At 41.8% G+C, this 23,141-nt stretch overlaps 1 protein-coding gene across 1 annotated transcript in view; it reads right to left on the bottom strand.

The window, feature by feature from the left end:
- The window catches only part of SPOCK1 (SPARC (osteonectin), cwcv and kazal like domains proteoglycan 1), a 333,797-nt gene extending 312,985 nt beyond the window's left edge, over window positions 1-20,812 (bottom strand). Inside the window, exons 1-2 of the mRNA XM_064458363.1 lie at window positions 20,610-20,812; window positions 20,074-20,241 (exon numbers count right to left, since the gene is read on the bottom strand). Coding sequence (XP_064314433.1) covers window positions 20,074-20,241 — 168 coding nt within the window. The 5' untranslated portion in view covers window positions 20,610-20,812. The remainder of the gene's footprint in view (window positions 1-20,073; window positions 20,242-20,609) is intronic.
- Window positions 20,813-23,141: the final 2,329 nt, after the last annotated feature.

The following is a 23,141-nucleotide window of genomic DNA, read 5'->3' as shown; positions in this document are numbered from 1 at the left end:
ATGACAAAGAATAAGAAAGATGGTGTCCTGGTTTCAGCTGGGATAGAGTTAAATTTCTTCATAGTAGCTAGTACGGGGCTGTGTTTTGGATTTTTGCTGGAAACAGTAGTGATAATACAGAGGTGTTTTAGTTGTCGCTAAGTAGCGCTTACACTGGTCAAGGACTTTTTCAGCTCCCCGTGCTCTGCCGGGAGCACAAGAAGCTGGGAGGGGACACAGCCGGGACAGCTGACCCCAACTGACCAAGGGGATATTCCGTACCATATGGCGTCATGCTCAGTCAGCTTTATAAAGCTGGGGGAAGGAGGAGGAAGGGGGGGACGTTTGGAGCGACGGTGTTTGTCTTCCCAAGTCACCATTACACGTGATGGAGCCCTGCTGTCCTGGGGATGGCTGAGCACCCACCTGCCCATGAGAAGCAGTGAATGAATTCCGTGTTTGCTTTGCTTCTGCACGCAGTTTTTGCTTTACCTGTTAAACTGTCTTTATCTCAGCCCATGAGTTGCCTCACTTTTACTCTTCTGAATCTCTCCCCCGTCCCACCAGGGGGGAATGAGCAAGCGGCTGCGTGGTGCTTGGTTGCTGACTGGGGCTAAACCATGACAGATGGAGAACGGCAAGGGGAAAAACATGAATCTGAGGGTCAAGTGTTAGATGTCAGGGTGAGAGCGTGGTCCCTATTTACACTCTGGATGCAAGAGTGAATGACTTCAGGCAGCCCACAGCTGGGGAGAAGGTATTTGCATGGGCCCAGGCATTTTGAGGAAGGACGCCTGTGCATGGATGCCTGTGCAGGGTCTCACGGAGCTTGTACACAAGTGCATGACAGATGCTCTGCAGTGGAAGATTTCTGTAAAGCTTTTGCAGCAGCAGAGTTTCTAGCCATTACCACAACACATTGCTTCACTGTAATTTTCCATGTGAAAGGATGCAAAAAGAAGGGGAAAAAACCTCTCCCCTTCACTGGACAAGTGAGTCAAGTATAAAAATACTCCCAAGCAAATGACAGTTTTTTAGTTAATCTTTACATCTAACAATGACAGCTGTTTGTGTGACTCAGACGGATGATTCAACTGGTGTTGTCCTCTCAGCTTACTCTAGAAGGGCAGGAAGGAGAGAAGCAGTTTATTTTTGAGTATGCCTTGCTAACAACATTTTGATGAGAAATCCTTTAAAATGCTTTCTTTCCTTAGAGAGCTGAGGTCTTATTTAAAGCCAGCTTTGGAGATTAATAAGAGTAGACGGCTTCCAGGGAATCTGGAGACAAAGCAGGAAGCCGTAAAGAACAGAAAGAACATACTTTGAAAACACTGTGTGATGCTTAGGTGCTTAGTCAAGTCTTAAGCAAAGGCCAAGAGTCAAGTCCCTGTTTGAAAAGGGCTGCAGAGACCCATAATTTTGATAGTTCTGAAACAGCATTATCTAGGGGCTTATTAATTATTGGAGAATCTAGGCTCTCAGCAGACCCTCTGTTCTTCCTCCCCGGTAGCCATTACAGCTTTAAAGGCTGTTCAAATTAGTCAAGAGACTAGGTGGACAATTCAAGGACACGCTTTCTCACATCAAAAGCCTTCAGAGATATTTTGTCTATTCTCTGATCATTCAAAATGGATCCAGAGTTAGATGCTGTAATCCGAGATGCTTTAATTCTATGAAGATCTCCTTACCTAGGGCATGAAACAAAATATATTATGAACTAAATCACTTTCAGGAAGCACATCACCTGTCCCTATATAGCTGAAAAATATTTTAAATACAAGATTTTCTATGTCAGTACAGAGTTTCCAAAGGGAGAGAACACTGCCTGAAGGCTAATCTGTACTGGTAACAGCCCTTTCAGAAATACTAACTTAACCTTGCATGGAGCAGGAAGATGTCCTATCTGTTTTTCAGAGACACTTAGCTTGAGTATGAAATAGACACCAAATGGGCCAAAGTCAGAGAACTGGTCACCAGAAGGAAAAATAAAGGGCAGTTAATTGTTTTTACTTTCTCCTAGAGCACACTTCAAAACGGAGGTAGGACACATCCATCTTCCATTCTCAAAGACTCCTTTCAGCTCTAGTATCACATTAAAATTCATACCTCCAGAAATCATGAAAGTTTGGCCTCAGTTGTCACAGTCTACTGTTTCCATAGGAGAGTTGAACATGTTGTAAGGGATTCCCTCACAGCCTAGCTCATGTGAAGTACAGCAAAGGAACAGAGGGAATACCAGCTATTTCTGAGAGGAAACTCAAACAATATCATAGAATCAGAGAATGTCTACTTTAGATGATAGCAAGGACAACGGTAACAAAAGCAGCTTGTTTTGCTCCTGAATATATCTCTGATGACAAAGAAGCTCTTGGAGAACAAGGTAAATGCATTCTACACACGACATCTTTATGAAATGCGCATGCAGATTCCTGAAACATTTTTGATGAAAAATACTACATATTTTTCAGTGAGAATACACAGTAAAAGCTTACCCAAGCAAGCTTATGTTTAGACTTAAAACTGCATCTTAGAGAAGAGTTCAAATTAATCAACTCTAAGCTTGAATAATTTTCATGCAAACGATCTCCCAGAGCCAGTTTTAATCCGAGTTGTTTGTTTTAACCTCAGGTTTTTTTACCCTCAGAATGTCAATATTAGAGACACTAGCGCTTCAGTCAGAACTGCTGAAATACTCAAAAATGCCAGTGGATCCTTTCCACTCAGGTCTCAAGAAGATTAGGATTCCTCTCCCAGAGCAGCCATCCAACTCAACAGACACAGCAGAAATCCCAGTGCTTTCCTGGGATAAATTTGTCAGAAGTGCCAAATGATTTAGTGGCCTGGTCCACTTACGTGCAGTCACAGCCAGGCCAAGTATCAGTGCTCTCTCAGGCACCAATCTAGGAGCCTTGCCAATTGTACAAGGATAAAAGCAGCATCAGTTGGATATTCTTTTTAACACTGGCTGGTAGTTTGCCATTTCATTTGTTAAGTGAGGCTAGCCACGACTTTTAGTCTGGCATTTTCTTATTGCTTTTATTATCCAAATTACAGTGATAGCTCCACTGCTTCACTTTTGGGAATTTACTACGAATTTTTGAAGCATGATGCAAGGTCTATCTCTGAAAACCAGCCTTCTTTTTCTAATATTCAGCAGGGTAAAACAAGACTTTAGAGATTAAAAATCCATATATTTTCCTTTGCTTTTCAGAAAGTGAAAGCTGAAAATAAAAATAAAGCCATTTATGTAACACAAATGATGAGGCTGAAATGAAGGAGGAGCTATTCCTCTAGCGCTCCAGCTTTTCCTGTTTGCATACTCTGTGCATGTGAAAACAAAAGATTACAGAAATGCCCTTAACTATGCACAGAATTAAAATCAATATCACATTTACAAGGAGTGATGAACTGGAACACATGGACGAAAGGCCAGGCACTTGCTGTGTTGGAGCAGGAATAGGAAGCAGGAGTACGCAGGAATACAAACGAAGTCATCATCCATCTCCTACCTACGTGGTCTCTGTGTACAGGCCCAGTAAAAAGGATCTGTAGGGCTCAGAGGTGGTAAGCAGGCAAAGGCCTAGCACTGCGGCTGATGTGTGAAGGAGGTGGGAGGAGAAAGAGTTTCATGGTTATAGCAGAGTGCAATGTTACATGGTTTGAGTTAACACTGCATTTGCCTTGCTAAAAAGCTCAGGAAGGTAGCCATTCCTCCAAATCAGGACTTCACTCCACAAGCAGTGTTTTGGAACAAAAGTGAGCAACAATTTGCATTCTCCCTTCCCCCAGAAACAGACACTCCCTAGGCAGCAAATGAAAGTTTGCTTTACAGAATTCCTTTTATTTTCCCTCCTGTCGTTCCCCCAAATTGTTAACAATAAGCTGTTTACTCCCTGTCGCTGAATTTCATACGGTTTTCTATAGCACCATACCAGGCATATTTTTCATGTTTTACTACTGAGTAGAGAAATTATTGATCCTTTTAAAAAGAGCGAGTCACGTCTCCAACTCTCTGTACCTTCTTGCCCCACATCCCCCATGCTTTCTCACAGTATCCGCAGCCAGTCCATAAACAGTCCTAAGTACACCTCTGCCAGTAGTACTGGGAGAGCAGGTTAGGTGGTCTTCATTTCTTCCTCAGGTTTTTGCACGGTCACGTTAGCACAAGTTATAGTCTAACCTGAAAGGGACAATTCTGCAACTCCGCAGGTAGCAGTAAGCCCTATCATTAGGGGGAATGCTATGTAATTCTGCAGCTTTTCAGGGCAGTTGAAGTTGCAAGTAGCACAGCTGCAGAAGAAGATCCTGGATGATAAATCATTTTGTCTTGCTCTTCGTACTCTCAGCAATTAAGAAACATCTTCTGAAGCCATGAATATGCAACTAAGAGCCATCAATATGTGTTCAGGAATCGCTGTGAGAAAAGGCTTCTTAAAAATTCACTAACTCAGCTTCAAAGACGAGGTAGAGAGCAGGACTCTTCTGGACAAAGTTCCTGTGACTCATGAACCTGTTGGCTCAAGTAGTTGTAATAAGCTAAACAATTTCTGAAAACTCTTGGCCAAGGAAGTGTTTCTGACTACAGTTTGAAAAAGCTCAGGCTTAGTTCTGTTATAGGGGAACTTATATTGCTTTTGTAGCTCTTGTAGCTGAATACTCAGGTGACTAAAATGCTGTTACCCAAGACCATGATGGTCATGACTGTTTTGATAATCTCTAAATTGAAAATACTTCATTCAATACTAAATTGAAAATGCTTCAGCTAACTTAGAAAAGGCTATTCCTGAGTCTGAACTGGTTTTATGAGGTCTACAAGAGGAAAGGAAAAGTTCACAGGGCCCAAGAGAAGTCAGACTCTGTGCAAGTGCTGATCTTTCAATAAATGTGGCTGAGGTTTGCTTCTAGTCTGACTAAAACACTCTTAACAAGAGCAGCAACTGAGAAGGCACAGAGATTGTCAACAAAAGAAGACCCCATGGATGTTTTAATTTTACTTCTACAACTGACCACAATCAATCATGGTGATAAAGATTATTTGTATTATAAAATCTGTATTGGTCAGCAGCCCCTGCAAACATGACAGCCCCCAGTGAGCTGGCTTCTGCATGATCAAACCCATAGAAGTGTGTCCACCCCAAGGAGTTTACAATCTAAATACATTCCAGAACTAAACCACCTGTCAGTTGAACTGAATAAGCACAAACAACTCGTTCAGTCTTGTTGGTGAAGAAACTGGTGCAGCTGTAAACTTTAATTTTCATACTGGAAAAATTCTGAGTCAGTTTTACATGAATATTGGAGATCAAAAAAATGTCTAGGCAAACAAAAACTACCTGTTTATTCTGTGAATTCCTTATTGTGAGGAGGTACAGGGAGTTTATGATGGCAAAAGAATACACAGTTCACAACATACTCAAAGTTATAGTTCAGCATATGCAGAAAAATAGGAGCTCTTCAAGATCACTTCATTGGATATTACAGATACTGTCCAAAATATTCCACAGAGGGAATGGCACCACTGTTTTCTCAGAAATATTTTATGTCTGTATCCATAGAGTCCACAGGGAGAAAGAGTGATATAAAATAGTTTCACAGACAGAGAATACCCAATTCACTGTGACTTGAAGGTAAATACAGGTCATCTCACAGAGATAAACATCTCAACATGGGTTCATTCATCTTTTCAAGAAGAGAAAAAAGAAAATGCGATCTTGACTAGATTGGATGGTTGCAATAATCCATCCAGCTCCTTTGGGATAGAGAATACCATATTTTTACTTTATTGATGAAAAACATATTTAGAGTATTTTTCTCTTTAGCAACCTTCTGTTTTCCTCCTTGCTCCTTCCTCTCCTTAAAACCAAATATTTTTAAGTTTTGAATTTGGAAAATGGAATCATGTAACTAATCGATCAGCCTTTACATCTGAGATCTCATCATTCTGAACATTACCTCATCCGAATCTCGGTGATTGTGCCTGCAGGGCTACCACTGCTTTCTAAAAAGATTACATGGACCAAAAGAAACCACTCTGTTTTGCCCTCTGGCTTTCTGTGTGATACAAGTATCATGGTGAAATGCTGACAAAATCCTCTCATGTTTTCTAGCTTTGAAAAACTGTAGCACAATGCTAGGCTGGAAGCACACAAGTAAAATAAATAAGGGTTTTTTTGTTTTGTTGTTTTTTTTAAAAAAACTAAGCTCTATTACAGTACTTACCAAATTTGAAAAGAGAACAGAATTGTTCCCTTCTGTGCAGAAACAGGACAGGGGAAAGGAGAAATCTTACGGACATTTTGTTATATTTACCGTATATATTAACGCATACATAACAGGCTTTGGCTGTGCAGGACAATTCATCCTCATGCAGCATGAGACACTACCATCCAGATGTTTTGAAAGTTTAGATGATTTCCATGCTTTATATATGTCCTACACACTGAATTACACCAACAGTTACAAGTTCTTTTCCTACTTTACTCCCGCACCCTGTATTAGAGCACTATCCAAGGGAACAGAGCAAACTGCTTCCCAAATAAGCTTGCAGCAGCACACGATCACTCAATGATCAGTGGATGCTCTGTTTTAAACCAAGCTTTTGCCATCTGTTCCTCTGCTAATTATGAATGCTACAGATATCCACAACTACACTGCAAGGGGAAAAGTGATTAAAGCACAAGTATTCTTTCTACAATGCATCTTAGCTGTTTATCTCAAATTAAGACCAATACCACCCGCCACACAACACACAAATCACACCGCAGGAAGACCACATGAAGGCAGATGTTTATACCTTCTCATCTGGCAATAAGCCAGCGATTATTGCTTGGGAGCCCAAAATGTATTGTGTACCCTCAGCTTTACAGCTGTGCCCAGAATCACACACGTTTCTTAAGTGGGGGTTACCAGGAGCTTTGCCCAGGTCAGGGTCATGCAGGATACCCATCAGCAGCTAACTAACTTTCGGCTGTGTACTCTCTGAAACCCTTCCTGCTCTCCTCTCCCTCTAACCATAACACCATCATCAACCTGCCTTTGTGGAATCCTCGCTAATGAAGCAGAACATGCTTCTCCTTATCTGTCTCCTTCCCATTCTGTCTGTGTTCTTCACTTCCTCTTTCTGCCAGGCGTTTTCCATGAGGAGAGATCTCTGGGCTTTAAAAACAGATTGTTCCAACCGTGATTTCTCACCTAATGGAGCATGTCTCCATCTCAGCCATGACTCCTCTGGCTGGATCTGCTAAATTATCTATCCAGCATTTATTTGCCTATGACACAGATTGTATGCTTTGTGGGGGGTTGTTGTTTGGTTTTTGGTTTCAGGCTTTTTCTTCCATTTGCTTGCACCTGTAGTTTCTCTTTTTAAGGAACGGCTGAGGAAAACACATTTATTCCATCGTTGCAGTTCCAGTAACTCCTAATTTCAGGAAGCTTCAGCTTTAAAAATCAGCCATGCCCTAAGGCTTCAGCTTAGTATCTTATTTTATATCTATGTATCTCCTTATTGAGTTCACATTTTATAGACAATCTTGCATCATTCTGGATGGAACACATCCACCGCACCGTCTCTGATATACCACTAATGGTTTTGCAATGATGGAGGCGAGTTTCAAAATTGCTTCCTGTTTGCAGCGTCTTTCATTGCTAATGAAAACTGCAGCCATGCTGAGCACACGCCACATCTATCTCTATTTGTACATTGTCCTGCTGTAATAGAATATTGCTCATTCTTGATTACGTAGGGCCATATTCTGCCATTAAGCCACGGATGGAGTATCTCAACAGAAACTAATGCTAAGGTTCTGCAGTTACTTAAAAAAAATGATAACAGAATAGGGCCCATAAGAAGTTGTCTGGATTTTTTTACTTTGCATACAGAGATGGGACTATTTGTGATGGCAGATGTTGCTTTAGAAGTGGAAGTTTTGATATATTTTAAAATTGATATGAGATTATTTATATTTTCTTTTTATGACTGCTCAAAAATTGTCCATTTGTACCCATTAAAGTTTCCCATACTTGGGTTCAGTCTTCTTTTCTCTTTTACAAGGCGTTGTACCTGGATAGGAAAGGCTTACTCACAATCTCTAACAGCACTATCTCAGGGAGGTGGGGTGGGGTGGGAATTACCTTTCACTTCAGGTTATAAGTTCATTACAAGCCACAAAATCTTTGCTCTGCCAATCTTTTTAACATTTAATAAGGTGAGACACATGTGTAAGACACAAAGCACCTCTTCATGAGAGGAGCCAAAGGCTTTATAGAAAGAAAAGGAGACTAGATATAAAAATACACATTTGTGTCACATAAGGATCATCATTTCAGTCCATCTTGCCTCATATTCCAATGAAAATAAACCATTAAGCGCCTTGTTATATCCAACTTAACTTTGTTATATAAGCATAAGGAGACTAATAAATCTGTGGCTACTGATCTGAATTACTATATACCTCCTTACAAGCAAATGTAGCTGGTTTACCAGTTTCCTTCATCCTGGAGAACTGCAGTTATAACTGACAGCTGTGCAGTATTTTTCCAGTTAATATTTATTCTAATTAAATGTGACACGATTTCTTTTTGGATGCTGTTGTCCTGAGTGAACCATAACATGGAAATTCATGGCTGTGTTTAAGGAATATGGGAGACAATTAGGTATTTAAATCACTATTTATTCTGTGCCTCTAGATATCCTTACAGAAGGCAGCACTCCGGTGTTCTTTTATGTGAAACAATTTCTTTTTTAGCCATATGAAACAAGTTTTAATCAGATCAGTAGATTTAAAATTTCTAAGCCATCAGTTTCACCAGATGTAGTTTAATATTAAAATAAAACAAGATACAGGAAATCTAGGGAGTACCTAGCCCCCCTTGAATATGACACCAAACAAGGTGTGTACCTATCTAGTATTAACTAACTAAATAACATCCATCAATAGATCATCAAAAAAATTGGTTACACGGGCTTCACTTAGCCAAAAATGGACAAAATTTATCCCTTGTCTACCCTGAGTGAAGCTTACGTTATCAAAGAAGAAATTAATTTGACCCAATAAACACTCCTGTCAGACACTGGCACATATATCCAAACGAAGAATACAGACCTGTTAAGCTTTGTTTCTGTATTCCAACACAGTACATAGCAGAAGAGCACTGTCCTGGGACTTACACAACATAAATTCTGTAGTTAGATCTGGCATTAGCTTGATGGATAACTCTGAACTAGCTTTATCCTCTGCTTCCACATCCGTCTAATCTAGATATGCATCTCCGTATGCCTAACCACATCAGAAAAGTCCTCTGAGGTGTAGCAAAGAATGCCAAAAAAAAAGGTTAGGTATTCTTAAACGAGATGAAGGAGCCTTCACCAGCTCTGCGCAGGCCGGGACCCCAAGAGCAGGTTCAGCACTGGAAAGCTCTGAACAGGATGGGTCCCACTGCGCAAACGGCCGCGGATTCACTTGCTCAGCAAAACTCCCGTAAGAGCGAGGAGCACAAGGCTCACAGTGTACTAGATACTGGCTCATATGCAAATACTGGAAGACTAACAGAGTTCTAGAAATCAGTGTTCCAGGTACAACAGACTTGGATAAAGCGAGTACCTCAGAACAGTTCCTTTAAGGTACAATTGCTACACATTTGTAGCTACTGTAAATTTTTCAGATAAAGGGATTACTGATATGTGTCGCCTGAAATAGGAATGAGAGGAAACATATTAGAACTATATGGAAAGGTAATTACTTCAATAGCTACGTATTTCCACTGTTTAGTGGAAATATTTTAATTCTGTGTTCTTGAGATGACAGCATAAGAAGAAAATGGTCATCTGAGCTATGGGGCTGAAAATACGAAGGGAGGTGGAATCACTGTCACTGCATTTCTGAATTCTCTAAAATTTATTTTTATTAATATTTACCAAGTGCAATCAAATTCTCCCAAGAACCCCAACATCCCTAGCACACACAGAAACGCTATTCTAAAGAACAATGTTTTGCACTCACTCCCTTGAACAAGCCACTCAGCCTCATTACTTCTTAATCCTGCAATTATAATTTTCAGCCTCCCTCCCATTCCGTTCTCTAGAATTTAAGCATTCCTCCCTGTCCAGTTCCAGTGACTGCAGCTGCCTCTACCTACCTCGATCTTCTGTTCAGGTTCAAGTTGTCTAACCGCTACAACGTGAAGAGAAAGGCAGAGAGGAGGACAATATACAAACACTAGAAGACAATGCTGAAATAAACTTCTGAAAGTCAATGGGACTCAGGGAAGGAAGGGCGAAGACAGACCTCCAAGCTAAAAAGTACATAAAAACTATTCACAGAATATGCTGTGAAATTCCAAATGAAGTTGTATCCACAGCAGAATTTCCTGATTGGACAGCTTCAAAATAGCCTGCAGAGACCGACAAGTATCACTACCTCTATCAATCCCAGTGTTACATCGAGTTCAACTGTAAGTCATGATGTATCAAAACCTTTTTTGAAAACCAGTCTGAATATAGTTACTCTAACAGTAACTTTTAATAAAGTATTTTCCTCTCTGCCCAGGAGAAAGCAATCAGTGAAGTGGATGTATGACACTGAGTTCATTAAGAGGACAGCTAAGATCACAGAATTAATTGTGCCCCCTTGTATCTATTTAATGAGAATGATTTTCTGTTACCCTGGATTACAAACCAAGCTACAGAAGTGACAGATAAAGACCAATCTACTCCCTGCCAAAACCTTTATCCAGTAGCTTTGCAATTTATCTGTAAACTGAATTTTGAATCCTATCTGAGCCTTGAAACTCATTAGACATTAGATGTTCAGTCCAAACGTGTAATTCAATTTTAGCTGCCAACCTGCAACAGCAAATCCACCCATGATAACTGCTGGAGCTATCTACCTGATAACAGGCTACTTACATGATGTTAAGACTTGGTAACTTAGCAGGAGTAGGGTCCTGTGTAGAGCTGAAACAGAGCTGAGTGTTGGAAGTGCAGAAACGCGCACTGGAGGCAGCAGCATTACCTTAACTTTGCTCTGTGCCAACTCCACTTACTTGTTTTGGTTGGAATCTATAAAATGTGTACTTTGCAGACTGCAGTAGTTTGATTTTCAGACACTTTGATTCTTCCATGGACTTCGAGGGAGCTGCTTCTATGCTGGCCAGACACCTGATCTTTCAGCTTTTTCCAATTACACAATGTCCTCCGAAAGACAAAAAGAACTGTTTAATCTAACTGGTCTTTCACGTGCAGGTCTTTGTCTGACAGAACGGAAAACGAGGAATATGAGAATCAAACTCAGGCCTCACTAAAGTCTTTGAGGATTTGGTCATCAGCTCCAGCATAACCAAGACTTCACTACAGCTCTTTTGGACAAAGCTCATTTTTGGTTACATAAGAAAAGAAATAATCAAACGGCCCTTGAATAAACAGATTTAACTGAAAGAAGAGAGTCTTCATACCCTAGATGTACTATTTGACCTCCATTTGCCTCATGAAGTCCTGCCCCTTGTAAAAGCAGCTCAGCTGCCCCAACCCAAATTCAGACAGTCTCATATTTTAGCTACAAAAAATGCACATATTGTTAAAATACGTGCTGACTGAACTTACATATTTCTAGCCTCCTGGTTAAAACCATAAATATAAAGCAAACAGTTAAAATATGTGAGACAGAAAAAGGCAATAATCTCCTGATGTTCAAAACACAGTATCATAACTAAGCTTTAACTTTTGACACTGGAGGATAATGAGCCTGATTTTTCTCAACCCTAATCCTGGACAATTTACGTGAAATAAAACTAGTATTATTTACCCATGAACACTTGAGCCTGGTAACAGGGGTTATATTAGCAGACATTGGAACTCAGCCTCCTCTGACTTCTTTCAATCCACCTATTTTATATTACACTACCATGGTTTGACATGATGCATGGCTCATTTGTGGGGGGTTTCTACCCCTCTTTTTTTCCTTTGAGTGAATTTTGACAAAATTATAAATAAAATCTATCACACAACTGCATAGCAGGTTTTGCTGGTTTTTCCATGCCCCACACACAAAGGTGCTAACATTGCAATACATCAAAACTGGCTCTTTTGCATTGTTATTAACTTTTAACCTCATACTCATCAAGAAACAAAAGACTTCAAAAGATTTCAACAAGAGCAAAATCCAAGACTCCGTCCAAGGATGGATGGAGTTAATTTTCTTCACTGTAGCTGCCATAGTGCTGTGCTTTGGACTTAGTATGAAAACAACGTTGATAACACACTGATGTTCTAGTTGTTGCTAAGCAGTGCTTACACTAGTCAAGGACTTTCCAGCTTCCCACACGCTGCTGGGTGCACAAGAAGGCGGGAGGGGAGGGGGCACAGCTGAGACAGCTCATCCAAACTGGCCAAGGTGATATTCCATATAACATAACGTCATGCCCAGTGTATTAACTGGGGGGGGCCTGGCCGGGGGAAGCAGCAATCATGGCTCGGGGATGGGCAGCGTCAGTCAGCAGGTGGTGAGTGGTTGTATCGTTTGTGGTTTTTTTTTTCCCTTTTTATTATATTATTATTATCATTATTTTATTTTAATTATTAAACTGTTCTTATCTCAACCCACAAGTTTTTTTTGCTTTTGCTCTTCCGATTCTTTCCCCCATCCCACAGGGGTGGGGGGAGCGAGCGAGCAGCTGCGTGGTGTTTAGTTGCTGACTGGGGCTGAACCGTGACAAATGATTACCCTAAACACCTGTAAAAAAATATTGGTGAAAATTTCAAACCTACAGCATTCCATAGGAGGGATATGATTTGTGCAGTCCACAGAACATTTCTGTAAGTGGGGAAACTATTCAAGTTATAATTTGAAACATATAATACAGAAACTAACACTCTAATTTTCTACTGACCTATTTAGCTTTGGACTCTTAGGTAATTCCTAGGGAAACTGGATAAGTGTCAGTTAATTACAAAAAGCTGGCTCTCTGTACCTTCCAAGTTAATTATTCTGACATAAATGCCATTATTTTTCCCCTTGTCCACTGCAGAAAGAAAGTGTCAGGTTTGAGAAGGGCATTTTTAGTAAGCATAACTCTTCTGCTTGTAAGAAGCTGATTATGAATTATATTTGCATGGATTCAGCCTCGTGTTTTGCTATTCTTTTAAACTTCGTGCAGCTTTGGCAAGTACATCTGAGCTGTACTCTTCAATCACATTTATATTCCAGCCTTGTCCTTCTGTTGAGTAAGGATTGCCCTAAGAGACAACCTGCACTAAGAGTGTCTGGGTAGACGTATAAATCACATTTCAACTCTGTTGTACTTCAGTCCAGATCCACTGGAATCCATACACACAGTCTTCACCCTCAATTAAATCTCAAGGTGGGCCTCAAATGATAAATCTTCTGGGAAGCAAGCCTGAGGCACCTGTGTCCCATCACATAACCCAGCCACTTTACTGACTGAGGACATCCATTACCTAGCCAGTAGGTGTTCTCCAAGTGTACTGTAACCTTCCTTATGGCTATCTTCACTACTACATAATTAGCAGGGCCTGAATTGTTTCTCCAGGAAATATGTATTGATTCCTGAACCACAGAAAAACCCATGCTTATATTTGAGGTGAAGAAAGTAGAAAATGTCATGTTCTGGTAATAAATTGTTGGGAGAAAAATACTTTATTCTGCCTGTAGATCTAAAGATCACATAGAACACAACACAGAAAAAGAAAACGCAGCCCTAAACTGAGTAGCTTCCCCTTAGCATCTAGTGTATCAGTTGATATCTTGAAATTGGTTGAGTCCTTGGTAGCGAGATCACATTGAAGGTTATGTACCTAGAACCATAGAATCAGAGAATCATTAGGGTTGGAAAAGACCTCTAGGATCATCAAGTCCAACAGTCAACCCAACACTCCCAGGCTTCCTAAACCATGTCCCAGAGTGCCACGTCTACACGTTTTTTGAACACCCCCAGGGACGGTGACTCCCCCACCTCTCTGGGCAGCCTGTGCCAGTGCCTGACCGCTCCTGCAGTAAAGACATTCTTCCTAATATCCAACCTAAACCTCCCCTGACGCAGCTGGAGGCCATTTCCTCTCGTCCTATTGCTAGTAACTTGGGAGAAGAGACCAACCCCCACCTCACCACAGCCTCCTTTCAGGTTGTTGTAGAGAGCAATAAGGGCTCCCCTCAGCCTCCTCTTCTCCAAGGGAAGAAAGAGCGGAAAGAACTCAATCTAAGAAATGGACTGTTAGCTCAAAAATCCCAAAGATCAGGGGATACTTGGGTATTGCAGATCAGGTTCCACCACTCTAGAAGCTTTATGGATAGGGAGCAAGACAACCATCTGCAAGGGGCTGTAAACTTAATGAACAGAAACATGTGATATAGAACTCCAAGGCCTCTAGAATCCCCAAATCCAGGTTCTTTTATTACAGTTTGCTATATCATAATCTTTTCTGTTCACACATAAGCTACATATTGGAACTGAAGTGCTCATTAAAATAACTTTTTATAACACAACTGTGGGTGAAGCAACAACCTTATTCTTAAATTCAGGAGTAAGGTTATTTTTATCATCAGTTATCTACTTATTTCTTTATCTCACCTTCCTGCAAGGCAGCTTTTGCTGTCCCTCTCAATGAACTTTCTGAAGCAAATCTACTCTTACACAATTAGCTTTGTGTGAGTAAACTAATAGAGTCTATTATTTTAACACAGGCTCTTTTCGCTGATGATGCTGGAAGCCCTTCAGCTCACCAACTCCATAAAATTTGTCGTTCCTGAATTTCAGGATCAGAAGTGCTCACAATATTCCTAATTAAGCATTCTCCCCTATACATTGTACAATTTTATTTCTTCAACAGACCAGAAATCTTTCGCTTTATGTATTCCTACAATATATTTGCTCTCCTCAGATTAGCATTACTTTCGTTACCTAGAATAACTCTGCAAATCAATAAAAGTACACAGGTTTTCCCTCTCATCTATTTCAAGCTGAGCTGCCAGGACCCAGAATAAATTCCTGTTAGCTCTCCATTCCATGACCTTCTGCTTTGTACTTCTAAATTTCATTTCATTTCTATTACTTGAGTTCTCAAGGTCTTCCAGTTTCTGCCTGCTTGGTATTCCAATCCTTCTCAGTATTGGTCATGTTTTCCAACTCTCTGCTATCAAGTTTCACTACCACACTTCTAATTTTGGGCTAAACAAATCAGAGAAAGGTAAGTGCAACAAGGGGAAAAGCAGCACAGAAGTGTGAAGAGCCAGCCTGAAGTCCAACAATCCATCAGTGGCAAAGCTGAAACAACAGAGGTCCCCCAGTTCCTAGCCCTGTATTTGCTTTATCACCTAACACTGCACTTCTGCTCAGGTGCGAGCAGGAACTCAGAGGCTCAGAAAGGTGATGTACACGAATAACTGACGAAATCGGCTCTTCAGTGGATCGTATCAGGGGATGCTAGTCTATGACCAACCTGGGAAATCTAGTATCTAATCTAATCTATTTATATATAACTACTCATACTGCTGATAGTTATGCATAACTATTTATCCACAGTAAGTCTGAGAAATGCATACACACAGATGATGACATTTTCATGCCTCGCTTTTTAGGCACGCAGAGTCTCAAAGCATCTCCAGGCATATTATGCATGGGGGTTTCAACATGATAGCCTGAACTGAAACGCTGTAATCAATAAAATTTAAAGAAACAGCTTAGCTAATGCTCAGAACGTGGTCTGGCAGCCTGCCGTGCATAAACATGCACTGAAACCAGAGCTCGTGCCAAGATTCTCAGCTTTTAACTTCATAGAAATTCCTTGTATGGTTTATACTAGATCCTCTAAGTTCATTTAACTTTTTTCTTCCTTTTTACAGTTTAATCCATAGCTAGTTGAACTTATTACCTTTTTATATATAAGCATTAATAATGTAATAGACAGAAGTAATAGAATTAGTCTGCTTACATAATTTTGATTAAAGGCAGGCCTAACACTAAGAGGACACATTCTAGGCCTTCTGTGCCAAACCTCTATGAATACAATGAGATGCTTCAGTGTGATCTATTACAACAGTGTGCATGGCTATTCACATAATAAATGCTTTCTAAGACTCATTAGAATTCACTTCGCATTCGGGTGTCGAATTTGCGCTGAAGTCATAGGATCTCTCTCAACAGATTTGATCAAAAGATCGAGGCCTTAACATTTGTGTTCATAATATCAAAAGGTCTGACTGGACTCTCGTACTTCTGATGCCTGCTTTTCCACGTCTCAAATCTGTACATAGGAAATGGCTGCAGGCCCTTCCTACAGGCTCTACCTTGCTTACTTTTTCCTTTTTCTAGCAAGAATTATATTGATTTAGTTTTTATTTTTTTAGTTACTTACTAAACTAGACTTAGGTACTTCAGTATGTATCAAGCCACATTCAATATATGGATTAGGTGAATAATAAATTCCATATTACCACAGATCCTGAGCTCTGTCCTTTCTTTTTTACAGCTTCAACACACAGTTGTGAGGAAGAGAAATACTGCTATCGCCAGCTATAAAACGGGACTTAAGACAGAGCTCAGATTTTGTCATTGATCACATAGAAAGCCCACAGCAGACAAGGAAAAATCAAGATCCTTCCAAGACAGGAATATCAAGTTCAGATCATACTGGAAGCTTATCAGTACATCAGACATTACACCATTATTGATACTGGACAGGTGGACAATATACAAGATTTTCAACAGCTTGCGCTTCACGACAGATCAGTCACATTGGCCTTACTGCTCATTTACAGGAACCGCTTGTTTTTAAGAACGGAGCACTTGAATATTCTACAAATTTTGTTCAAATCATGTGAAAACATTGTATTGTAAAGTACTGTTTTAAACAGATCCCTTGAGGCCTTTAGAAAATGTTGGCAGGTCATCATTTCACACTATTATATTCAGTCAGACTTAAAAATTCAGCCCTATTATGTGGATGTAATGCAGACTTCAGCTGAGGTGTACTTCTGTGCTCTCTTTTCACAGAAGACTAATGACTGTTGGGCTACTAGATGCAACTACCATGCTGTCTTTGCCCAAAAGAAATACGGGTCATACTGAAAAAAAAACAATCAATAGCTGCCTTCTCAAATCAGGCTATTATTGGACCATAGCTCAATAAGACTGACCAACCCATTGATTTTGAAAAGAATAACTGAAATTGTTGAGAGAAGCCCAATTTAAAATTTTAAATTCAATTACAGATCATTCGTAAATAAAAAAACACTCCCCAGTACTGCAACATTATGACAGATTGATATGCACATATGCATGCACAGATGTTTGTGCTGCACACACGTAGAGTTTGAAGTGGCCACACCCAAAACAATCAAATCTTAACTCCATATGTGCAGTGTTTCTCCTACTGTACATAAGGACACAGTCATGTAAATATTTGTGTGATTTTGTTTATATAACATGACACAAAATTCAGAAAGTTACTAAAGGTAGTGACGATAATTACCACCACCTTGCTTCTGCTGATTTACAGGGTACGAACTAGGCCTTCTGGTCAGGAGTAGCTGTAGCGTCAGACCCAAGAAGGTTTCAACTGAAACACCACTTCTATACTCCAGCCTCCTGTGCAAAGCCCACACCGCAAACCTCGCCTAGTCACGATGTACATATATAGTTACGGTTCCGTAACGAAGGAACAATGGATAGTTTCCCTACAGTTCAACAGCTATGAATGAAACGTTAGTCTACTCCATCCATAGCAGTTAATACAGCTCATCTCACCAGGCAGCCTTCTAACAAACATTTTAACAATCTACCCCTGACTACACAGCCATGAAACGAGGACCAGATTTCTTCCAACGACACCTCTGCAAGCAAGAAGCACGCTGTCTCTACTATGCCTACTACGTTGGCAGCAACTCTACCTACCCATGCCTTCATCTGTGGACACAGACCCTCTCACAGAAGATTATGATGCACTAAATCACTTTGGTTGAAGGCAAGTTATTAAAAGCTTAATTACATATGCAAGCTTTTTATATTTTCTTTTTGGAAAAAGCTTAGTAGGAGATGATTAGTCATTTCTCTTAATTTGCCCCATAAAAGGTTTCATGGATAATCATATGCATTCGTAGCATGCTAGTTTTGAAGTCATTAAAGAGAACCATTAAGACAGCTGGGTAGAAAGATACCTAAACTTGGCATGAACTTTATACTATTTGCTTTTGCTTGGCAGAGGACTGGTTAACAGGGGTTTTTTTTCCATAAAATGATTCCTCCTATAGAAAAGCATTTTGAGGCTTTATGGTTTTTGTCAGTATTTTCAGACAGTCTGAAAAAAAAAAAATCATTTTCAGTTGTGAAACCTTAAAACACGAAAGAGGTAATCTTCACCAACATCTTCCACAGGAAGAGGAGTAATTTCTCTGACAATTGCACTTGTGAGATTGGGGAAGGGGGATGAGAAGTTGCAAGGACTCCAGGCTTAGAAAAAAGAAAAAAAAATTAAATAAAAGCTTTAAGCACAAGAAGTGTGATTAATACAAGGCCTCAGTTTGGAAGGAGGCTGTTGAAAGATGCCCCTTGCTATAAATTTGTCCCTAGCTAAAAGTAGTTTCAGATTAATTTGTTAGTCCATTCAATTTACCATTTGCAAATGCTGCCTAATTCTCACATCAAGTCAGATGTAGAAATTAACAAATGAAATCCTTAACCTGCATCCCCCAAGAGACTAAACCAGATAGTAACAGATTCCCTTGGAGCCTGGGTAAAAAAAAAAAGAATCTATGAATCCATATTAACTGTAGAATCCTCTTAATAAAATAGTAGTTACTGCACAAGCATAGGCTTTTCCAGACACCTATTATATGAGAACTTCAACAGTCCCAGTAGGTGGATGCCATCACAGTGACTGCACACAAATACACATTCTGATGTATCAACAGATACTGTTAAGGCCGTACTTTGTTTTACTGAGATTCAGAGCAGCATGGTTTCTCAGAGATGACCACAACTACAGAAAAATGTAGAGAAAATAAACTAGGCAGACACAGGTCACATTTACCTGCAATACTTTGACTTCCCCTTTGCAAAGTAAGATGCAGTGTTAAGACCACAAACAAATACCAAAGTTTAACTTGTTAATATATTATAAAACAACAGAGTTTCCTAAACAACCAAACAAAAGAATTCTTACAGAACAGCCCTAGCAGAACTGCTAGCCAGCTCTACTCTTCTCTCTCCTAGAGCCACACAGCAGCCACCGCACACAAATCCCATGCAATAAAGAACATTAAACCTCAGTGTGCTCACGATCAACATTAACAATGTTGTTTGCCTTATCCAGGCTTGGGCTGACGGAAGCAGGGTTTTCTGTGTGTACTCCAAGAAAGCTTTTCAGCATACGGACAACAGCAGCAAAGGGACCTCCATAAATATTATATTTGCCATAAATGTTGCATTTCCCTTTCTCCAGTCATTGACTTACTACATGCAACTGTATTCCAACTAGGGGAATTCAACGATTAATTTCAAGCTTAAGAAAGTAATTTGTTTTCTAGGGGTACATGTCATAACACATCTTGAAGTTACCCCTATTCTGCAGCCTGGAAAAAATAAAATAAAATTAATCAAAGCATTGCTTTCTCCAACCCTACACCAACATCAAAGATCCCCACGCACAGAATTGACAATAAACTGTTTTCTACCAAATCTGCAGGCAAAAAAAGACCTTCACTATTTACCACCTTGTGGCTTGAGCTGGTAAATATCGCCTTGTTCCACACACACACGGTTTCATCGTTTTGCAGTTAACTAGCCTCTTAAGCAGCAGGCACAGAAACTTTGCTCAAACTTCCTCCCCAAAGGAAAAATTGAAGACTGTCTGCTTTCAGCGAGGCTGCCGTCAAGGCCAAGGTGCCCCGATCGATGGGGTAACCGAGAATGCCAGGACTGCCTGTCCAGCTTCCCAACAGCTCGGAATACCAGGCAGGCAGCAACCGGTTGCCCAAGCTGCATCTCTCTTCCACCCACATCTTCCAAAAGCCAGCAGCCACCCATTGAAAGGATGCTACGGTCAAACGGAACAAACAAGAAGCATGCGGTAAACGAAGAAGTACTTACATCCCTGAATTTGTTCCAGTACTTGTCTTTATCGTACTGCGAAACGGTGCTCAGCCATTTGTCGTTGTCCAGGAAATTGCCATGGTTGCTGTTACTGGCGATGATTTCAGGATGCCGGCTCTCCACTTGCAGGAAGCACCAGGCAGCGATCACCAGCACCCCCGACATCTGCAAGGAGAGGAGCGGAGCGGTGCGGAGAGGCGCGGAGAGGCGCGGAGCGGGGGCGGCTTTCTCGGGCTGGGAAGTTTGCGGGGACCCAAGTTCGGGCTCGTCTCCCCTCACGCCCCTCGCCAACTTCTGGCTGCGGAGCTGCCAGCTCCGCGGAGACCCACCCCACCCGCCCAGCCTGGAGGGGCGGGGAGCGACGGCAGCAGTAATACTACTACTAATAAAAATAAAGCAGGTCACCTGGGGCCGGCAGAGGCACCAGCCAGGGGGGAACTACAGCGTTACGAAACCCCAATAAAGCCCCCCGCGAGAGCAGCCAGCGCTGGCTCCACGAAGTTTGGCTGCCAGGGCGGAGAGGAAGCCCCTACCTCCGGGCAGTGCAGCCGGCCAGAGCTCCGAGCACCGTGCACGCCGCCGCCTCCTCTTCCTCCTCCTCCTCCTCCTCGGGCGGCTGCCGCTGCTCGGGCGGCGGGTCGGGGAGGCGGCGAGCCCCGCGTAGGCGCCGTCAGCGGCTCCGGGCGCGCGGACGCGTGTGTGTGTGGATGTGCGCGAGCGGCGGCGGGGCGTGCGCGTGGCGGCGGCCGACGTCTGGCGCCATCTACCCGCCGAGCGGCGGCGGCGCCCGCCTGAGGTGAAGGGCGCGGCCGGGAGGAGCCGCTCGCTCGCCCGGCGGTGGCCGTGAGGGTCCCGGTGAAGTGGCGAGGACCCAGCACCGCCATCTCCGGGCGGCGACGGGAGGGGAACAAAAGCCCCTCCGCCTCGGTGGCTCGGCGGCACCTGGGAAGCCTGTCCGCCGGGGAGCGGGGTCGCTCCCGCTGGCGAGCTGGCCTCGCCGAGGGGCCGCGGGCTTGTGGCACATCTGTGGCTTGGCCCTGGAAAGGCTGTTGGGCTAATGGCGGGGCTGGTCCACAGCGGGCTGCTGGGGAGGGTGTCTGTGAGGAAGGCTGGGGACGGCCCTTCAGAGAGACCGATGATGAAGTCTTCACCACTACTGCTGCAGCCTGAGGAGTTACAGAGCCATAAAACTGATCTTAAAAACACATAAAAACCCAACAAACTCCAGCGTTTACAATCTCTGGGTAGGGTATGACTACCTTGAGTCAATGGTTTCACAGTTTCCAGAAGTAATAACATTTCAAAGGCATAGAAGTCTTCCCAGGTTTCTTAATTTCTTTTGACGAAGAGCTCCCCTGGTATCAAGGCCATTACAAGTTATTAAAAGAATCAGGACTCCTGTTCCCGACAGATGCTCATCATCTATCAAATTGGCGTTATTTTCTTCAGTGGATATTGTACGTATTTTTGCTAGTCAAGCGCAGACCGATTTAAGATCTTAATGAATTAATGAACTGTAAATAAATCGATTCTTTCTGTCTATCTAAGGCAGGAGCTGTACCCCCCAGGAGAGGGCTGAAGGCGACAAAATCTTAGGTGAAAGGGTAAACAGAACAAAATGTAGTTGCGATAGTATGTAGGAATGATATTGCACTCACAGTCATGACACATCATCTACCCTGCCCAAAGACGTTAATTGCCAGTCTTTATCCAGGTGGATGGGCCACCTCCACTTAACCCAGTAAAGGAACATGTATAATTTTATATTTGTTCAATGAACAGCCAAATGCCTCATCATACCTAATGAGGTTGGGACATGCCCACTCCATCAGAAGGGCGTAGGGGAAAGTCATCTTCCATTTTTAAGAATGCGAAGGAGGGAGATGAGGGAAGCTACATGCTGGTCTAGGAACCGAGGTGGAAGGAGGAGACCTTCTCCAGCAAGAAAGGAGAAAGATCTCCATTGTCAGCTGAGGAGGTGGGAGAAAGGGCTGGGCAGTTTCCCACATTGGGATTTGCGTGGTTGTTGCTGAATCCATCCCCAAAGAGCATGAGGAAGGCACTCCTCCTTCTTTTACTTCTGAGCATTTCGAGGAATAGGAAAGAGGGAATTTTCACATCCACAGCTAATTTTTAAAATATGGAGTGGAGGCTTTCATTGATGGTCTTGTTCTCTGCACCTGGATGAAAGAAATAACTCATCCCTGATTTACTAACATGATGCCCCAAAAGGAAGACATATACTTTTACTGACCATGCATTTTAAATACAGGTGTGAGTGCTGTTCCATACAACATTTTTCAAATATGGTTCATCAAACTGTATTGTAAATGCTGCCTTTTCTCTCCAAGAAAGCTGTCAACAGAGTTAATTCCACTTTTTCCAGACAGACACATTAGAGGTTTCTTTAGTAACACAGGAAAGGGTCTAGTTCATTAAATTTTAACTGCTATATCTGAGTACAGAACTCAGTATACAGTTCTATTCCTAGAGCTGGTTTTAAATACAGTTCCTAAATACCACATAACCACAATAAAGCCTCTGTAACTGAAAAAAACAGTGAGGGTTTATTAATTTTAATGGCAGAGAACAAGCACATACGCACGTAAGTACCCCACATTGCATTCTCCCCTTGGTGCACATAGAATCAAAGAAAGCTACATGCCTGCAGGAGGGCAAAATATAACCCAATAAAAGCAACAAACAGAAGAAATCCAAACCAAAGCCCTGCAGATTTGGTTGTAAATCCATATCCAAACGCCTTGCTCCACCTTCCCTCCTGTACTGGACTATGCTGTTCTTCTGACGGTGGTCCAGGGTAAGTGTTCCTCTCAGATATCTCTCTGTCGTGCACGGATGTCCCTATAAAACCGTTAGGTTCAGTGACGGATAGGGTTTATATAACTTCCACCTGGCAGGGTGATCACAAGCTTTCTCCTTTCTTACTTGGATTAAGAGAGTTCTGTGCAGTTATTCTGTATGGGCCTTTTCTGTAAGGCTTTTAGCAACAGAGAATTTGTCTTCTCTGCACAGACGCTAAAGACCTTGCACCATCTTAAATCTCG

Source organism: Phalacrocorax carbo, chromosome 8 (assembly GCF_963921805.1).
Source record: "Phalacrocorax carbo chromosome 8, bPhaCar2.1, whole genome shotgun sequence".
Lineage (NCBI taxonomy): Eukaryota > Metazoa > Chordata > Aves > Suliformes > Phalacrocoracidae > Phalacrocorax > Phalacrocorax carbo.
This window is presented reverse-complemented; position numbering and strand designations above follow the sequence as displayed.